This window comes from Sphaeroforma arctica, assembly GCF_001186125.1.
Source record: "Sphaeroforma arctica JP610 unplaced genomic scaffold supercont1.820, whole genome shotgun sequence".
NCBI classification, from domain to species: Eukaryota; class Ichthyosporea; order Ichthyophonida; genus Sphaeroforma; species Sphaeroforma arctica.
This window is the reverse complement of record NW_014039738.1, coordinates 27,875-34,789: the sequence shown is the minus strand read 5'-3', so window position 1 is coordinate 34,789 and position 6,915 is coordinate 27,875. Positions and strand designations below refer to the sequence as shown.

General features: G+C 48.5%; 2 protein-coding genes across 2 annotated transcripts; both read right to left on the bottom strand.

The window, feature by feature from the left end:
* Positions 1–276: 276 nt before the first annotated feature.
* Positions 277–2,486, bottom strand: SARC_08755 (hypothetical protein; the record flags this gene model as incomplete). The annotated part of the gene is made up of 3 exons (XM_014297255.1): positions 277–979; positions 1,083–1,390; positions 1,710–2,486. The coding sequence occupies 3 exons, from the start codon at positions 2,484–2,486 to the stop codon at positions 277–279; spliced, it is 1,788 nt and encodes a 595-aa protein (XP_014152730.1).
* Positions 2,487–2,904: 418 nt separating this feature from the next.
* On the bottom strand, positions 2,905–3,485 carry SARC_08754 (hypothetical protein; the record flags this gene model as incomplete). The annotated part of the gene is made up of 1 exon (XM_014297254.1): positions 2,905–3,485. The coding sequence occupies one exon, from the start codon at positions 3,483–3,485 to the stop codon at positions 3,054–3,056; it is 432 nt and encodes a 143-aa protein (XP_014152729.1). The 3' UTR covers positions 2,905–3,053.
* Between the last annotated feature and the right edge of the window lie 3,430 nt (positions 3,486–6,915).

Sequence of the window (6,915 nt, the reverse complement as noted above, 5' to 3'; positions counted from 1 at the left end):
GCACTGATTTGCTTGTGGCTAGACAGCTGACTGTACGAAACAATTCCAGCCGTCATAATCGAGAATGTAACAAAAGTTATCACTTTCATAACCATGATCATTTGTGCCGAGTTAAGGTTTATTTCTATCATCGATGATACGTCAATGTATTGAATATATTTGTAACGGGTTATTTCATCAGTCCTACACCCTTTAAGTCAGAGGTGTATGACAACAAACGACACACCGATATTAAAGACTGCTAGTTTATTCTCACGTTAATATCATAACAGTATCCTAATACTTGAAAATACCTTTCTTCTTGAGTTCAGCGACCTTCAATTTTCGCATCATTATGTTGTGCACAAGGGTGCCTTCGTTAGTTTGGAATCGCATATCACTGTATAGTGAACGCCACGACGTCTCAACCTTGTCTGCGTTCTCATTGTAGTAATCGGAACGCGCTACATAAGTTGTGAAAATGGTACAACCGTGCTTATAGCCAAAAATGGATTTCACAAGTCCAGCAAACCTGAAATAGTCCCGCGTCGTCTCTACTGGGAGGCAGGCCTTGTTATGGATATCCCTGACCCGGCATCGACCAAAACAGAAGCGCGTTCTGATCGATGCTTCATGGACAGCAATTTCGTCTGTTGACAACTTGTCCGACATCCCCAGCCCTGTTTCTTTAGGACAGGTCTGTACTACCACACGCGGCTCACTAGGTTTGGGTACATCCAGGACTGGCTTTGTCGCATGAACAGGATCGATGGCTGTACCTGGGCAACAAATTACACTTGCATGCATGGCCGCCGTGGTGGACATTGACTCAAGGCACTCTGCGCCACGCAATAACTTGAGCGTGGACCCGTCAATGTTGCTGTACGTACGCTTGCCTTCCACGTCGCGCGTCGTTAGTTTTACTGCGTATGGTGCCCGCAACATCTGGTTGCGCCCATACACCGCCCAGTCTACAGTGTCGCTCACTCCATCGACGTCACTGTGTCAGAAATGCTCTAAAGCCTGATACGTAGTCCGATAGTTCCGTCATGGACGAAAATACGTGTCTGTGGTAAATGACGTGAAAACTGATTTTCCCTGACCTAGACGCAGTCAGCGTTGTCACGTCTTGATAATTGTCACTTTCGTCCCCATACACGGACGTGCAGTATCTGGATCTCGCGCATCCAAAATTGAATAACAAACTGGCGTCGTAGTCTGTCGCATCGCCACGCATATCCAAATCGTAATATTCGCGAACAGGAATATGTGGCAGAATCAGCTCACACGGCGACAAGTCAGGTCTCAAGTACTGATGTGTCAGATACGTCGCTGCATCGCGAAAGAGTGATACTCTGTGATACTTTTGGAACTCGATCACATAGCGATTGTCATGTTTCTTGGCTACGTACTCAACAACCAATTTTTGGCTTCCACTGCATGTCACCCAAGACGGAAAGCCCACTACGTCACTGTTGAACGTTTTTGGTGGCACCAAATGATAGTGAGACAGTACATCAACAGAACCATCGGTCGGTTTTGGTGCATACTCGCTAGGAATATCGGTTTTAGACCGAAATGCAATTGTAAGTAAGTTACAACCAGAAGTCTTCACAACTGAACTAAAGATTTCTGGTATAAGTATTTGAACCGTGATTGTTATAGAAATGAACTTTATTTACAAAAGGCAATAATCTATATATATTTTTTAGGGGCGAAGTTTAACATACTAGCTTAGCGCGATAACGTGCCTCGTGGCGCATGAGTGCGTCGTAGTCAGCTGCCTGAAATTTGGGGATTTGCATTGAATGTAGAAGTCGTGGATCCATTTGATTTGATACACTCCATTGGACTGCCTTTGTACGCGGGTCTCGCCATGCGACAGCGATACCTCTCCCCATGTCACTGACAAAGTTCAAGTTTACATAGAGGCACCCTTCGTGTATTAAGTGGTGGTTTTCCGGCTGAAATACTGAGTGGTTGAAGCTCAGTTTGTTAATTAGATATCCCGAGTCCGGCTGAAGGCACGTAGTCAACAGTTGACGCGACGGATCAACAACACGCTGAACGTACTCCTCCTTGGTGCACCGAGAGTCGAATCTCATGTTAAAGTGTCCATATGTGCGGAGGTCTCGCACAACATTCATACTGTCACCTGATGCCAAGATCTGTAGAACGTGAGTTACCACTATATGGCCATTATTTATGACATCATGTGCAAGCGAAGGGACCATTGCCTCGTCATCCTCGCGCAGCCTGAACATCATCGCGACCGAACGCTTTTTAATTGGATTCCACAGTGCATCCACGCACGAAAGAGACGCCATCTGATCAAACGTGTAATTGGAGATGATCCACATTCTTGGCGGCGCGATGGCAACTTGGTCTACACCCTTCTTCTCCACCATCTTTGCTTGACCTCGTCCGTCGTATCGTAATCCCTTCAACATCAACCAGTCGGCCTTTGATTTCTTGAACTCCTCGATAAACATGCGCGACCGATCCATTTCCGAACGCAAAAATTTGCCTCAGCGTGCACGTCACAGTCCTCAAATCTGAACAGATGTTCATCAATATATACTGTTGGGAAACCACTAGGCGTCATGGCAGTTGCCAACGGAAACCGTAGACTACTCATATGCGTAAGTAGTTTCAAATAAGTTGAACCGCGCTTGGATAATGCTTTAAACTTGTTTCTTCCTTCAAATTTGCCATCCTCCTCTATCAAGTGGTTAGCGTACAAATTCAGATCACGTTCGTTGATTTCAGGTATCACGGAATATGTTTCGGCAAACAGTCGATGTAATTCATCCCAGGTACGCATCTTCTTGGACTTCGTAACTGTATCTGTACCCAGTACCTCCCATTGGCTGTACTGTGGGTATTCAACGTACTGCAATACAATCCACTCGTTACTCGTGACGTGTCGCATATAGGCAATGGACAGATATCGCAAAAATTTCCCGCATACCTTTTGTATTAGTTCCGGGTCATTTCGTGCCCTCAGCGTCGATGGAATTTTTGATATTTCAGTCACCATGTTATTAATCACGGGGGGCTCGACATAAGGTTTTTTAATGCTCATCCTTCCATTTGTTAGCCTTCGCGTCAAAAACGTCCCTGATTTTTTCCGTGTCTGGATATATGACATAGTTTCCATCCTTCATGATGTAGCCCACAGCAGCACCTTTGTCAGGCTCTACAGTTAACGTCTTAGAATCCCAAATCCGAGTCAATTCCGCACAAGCAGCTTTGGTCTGCGTATCTCGTATGCGATCATCACGTCCGAGACTGACATAAAAATGCAAATGACCTGTTGTTTCGCTGTCTTCAATATTTAACTCTTTCAGTGCTTGGCGTCGAAGTTCGTTGCCATTCGCAAATGTATCTGCTCGTGTACGGGCACGAATCAGCTTCGTAAGTTCAACGCTACCCTCAAATGCCACGAGTGCTGAAGAGATGTTGGTATTGGCACCGAAAATATGCAACAGCATCTTAGCTACCATAGTCAGCTCTGCTTCGGTATCAAGCGTGATGGCATTCTGGTATGAAGTCTTAATCAGAGAATATTTATCTATTTAAAAAAAAAGGTCTTCCGAGCGGAAGCTCCACCAGTTTCATCCGCCTTTGTGTTCCTAGCGACTCTGTCGCCCAGGTGAAACGACATGCAGCCCTTATGTGGAAATGGCAGTTTGATGAAAACATCGACCCCCGCTCCCAACAACATCTCGACGCTACGAAAGCAGCTTTAATTCACTATTTCCGCACCAAGCGGGAGGCCCGCTGCACACATGAACGAGCGCCAAAAATTCTTGCCCGCAGCATGGATGCACTACTGAGCATACTTGTCAACTCCACTAACGCAGACATCCTCCAATCTACCGCGGACCGTCTCCAGAAGGCTTACCAAGCAAAGCACGATAAAAACCTCTTCTCACTTAACCCGCGAATCCCGGTAAACGCTAAAGAATCAGCGCGTGCGGAACCCGGACGACTTCATATATCAACGGTCTCCCCGACACAATCATCCGACACGATGGATAGCAATACGCAGCCTCAGCTTTCCACGACGGACTCTTCGACGACAGGCAATGATATAGAAATGGCTGACATCGTCAAACAGGAGAGCCCAGTAGTATTGACCGATGATGAACAATGTTAGGCCCAATGAGGATGACGCTCTTCAACCCACAAGGACTCAACATGGACAACGAAGCACATACAGATAAGTGTTTGAACGTTATATCGATTTTAAGTCAGGTTGATGTTATGTGTGTGGTTGAAACCTGGCATAACACCACATTTCTTAATCATATACGCTCGAACACACACTACCATATCCTACACCACACTACACGGCATAATATCTTACACCCTTCACACTGTGGTATTGGCATCTTTCCAAGCACCACCCATCGAATTTTCAACTTGTACACTCTTCACCGTACGCGGTGTTCTTTATGTTCTTTGGCGTTCATATGGCCGTGTTCTACTTTCCACTCAAATCGCTTACTGAAGAAAACGTCAGGCGATACATGAATCCCCCCGAGATTGGCGGTTTCCAACCAGATGTCGTGTGGGGAGATTTCAACTTCAAAGCCCGGAAGTATGGCCACGCATCTACAAACCACAGACTACGTATGAAAACGATTGAAACTATTCTGCGTAAGACGTGGCACTTAGACTACCTCTATGCTGGCGGCTCAACTAATACTAAACATGCGTATCATCGACCTACCACCCCCGCCTCCCTCCAAACTTATAAGCTGACGGACTACGGTATCTGTGTGACCACACCTTTGGACTCGATCTCCAGATACTTCCCACGAATCAAATCCATCGGCCCAAACAAATACCAGCAATGCCGCCGCCTCCGGACCAACGCCTCCCCTCCCATGGATATAACCGATATCGCCATCGACTGTATCACCTACGCAACAAATCCCGCGCGCGATTATTCCAAGCCGAAATCCGGGCGCATCAGAACCTACTACGGTCGTATCTCACTTTACATGGACCAGCGGAAGGGCTGCTACGAATCCTCGACCGCATCTGGCGCTATGCCACTAACCCACAAATCTTTGGAGGGTTCTATTATGACTTAAACAGACCTTGGGTTCAGCGGCTGCCAAACCACTCGTTCCGCCCACGTCTGACCGCCCAAAGCAATGCTCAAATGTTCAAAGATATTGCGTACCATCGACTGTCTCCGCGCCAACCCTGCATACCGGGTACCGATGACACAGGCGCTACCCTCGCTGGCTACTTTGAGGTCCTATTCAACTCTACAAACCGGTAAAACCGGTACGTGGTTCCACCGGATACCGAACCTTCTCCTGATGTCACTTCCACCATACGCCCCGACGATGTATTGGAGGCAGTACCACGCTATCCCAATAAGGGACCTGGCCCCGACGGGATCCACATCCACCTCCTGAAGGCCTCAGTGGAGCGCTCTACCGAACGCCGGACATTGGGACGCCCCGGCGCCAATAGCCCACTGATTAGACTCCTTGCCGAAGCATTCACTGAGCTACTGAAGGCGGGTACCTTCCCCGCAGCCCTGAACGGTAGCCTCCTAGCAGCGCACCCAAAGAAAGCCGATGCAGATATCACCTCCCCCGCCGACTTCCGCCCCATCACGCTTACGCAAATAGTCAGACGCATCTTTGAAAACTGCTTTCTTATCTGATTACGAGCCACCCCGGCTCTGCTACCCATGCTACCCAAGCTGGCTTCAAATCACGGTACTCCTGTCATACCCAAGCACTTACCGCCATGGAATCTGAGACACAGTCAGAAGAAGAGTGGAACGATGTCTGTCTGGACATAACCAAGGCATACGACAAGGTCGCTCTCCCACGCCTATGGGTACTTCTGCGTCACGCTGGAATGCCCGAAAACTGGATCAACTGCCTCCGCGCGCTGTTTGAGAGGGTCCCTACCCGAGTGACATACCGCGGCACGCTCTCGTCTCTATTCCTTAGAACGAATGGCATCCTACAAGGCATAATCGTCGGCCCCCAGCTCTTTATTATCTACATGGATTCCTTAGCTGTCACGCTAGCACAATTTCGGCCCAAGCTCCTCTGTTCTTATTTATTTGTCGATGACACACGGATCCAAGCCCCTTGATCGGTTTCGCTCCAGCCCTTCTTAGATGACATTGATGCGTGGGGACGCAAATCTGGCCTCGAACAGGGTGTCATTAAACCCCGAGTACGATCTACCGACTTGCAACACGCGGCGCCAACCCTCCGTATAAATGGTGAGCTTATCACGCCGACGCTTGCAGGCGCACCTTGGAACACACGTTACCTCCCCCTGAAACTGGCGCCCACACATGCCGAACCGAAACACTCCAAATACCTGGGGTTCCCACTCTCTCACGGAGTACCAGGAATCAATCTCGCTAGACATATGGAATCCCTGGTTGCAGCATTGTCACTGGGTATCGCCTCTTTCCGCGCTTATGGCTTCCATGGCTTCAGCTGGCGACACCCCCGCAACCGACTGGTGATGTTCAAAACATTCATCCTATCCACGGCTACATATGGGCTGAACATTATTGCCTGGGCTCCGCCTATATGGAAAGATGCGTTGGACCCCCTATTCGAGCACTTTAACTCAGCACTCATTCAAGCAGCAGCCATCATCACGGGCACTAAATACCCTCGGTTTCCCAAACATCAAACAAACTTACTTCACTTTTGCGGCCTGCTCCCCGCGCGACCATTCGCGGACTACCTCGGAGGTTGCCTGGGAATACAACTCGACTCAATGGCAAGCACAAATCCACTTACCCCTCTGATCTCTGCCCTGTCTGCCCCGGTAGCCACAAGTTCACTACCAGCCACTTTACCTGCATCCAACAACTGATTCGACGCATCCTGATAGGCCCGAAACTGCCGCCTATTGGCCCTGACCTTCTTCAGT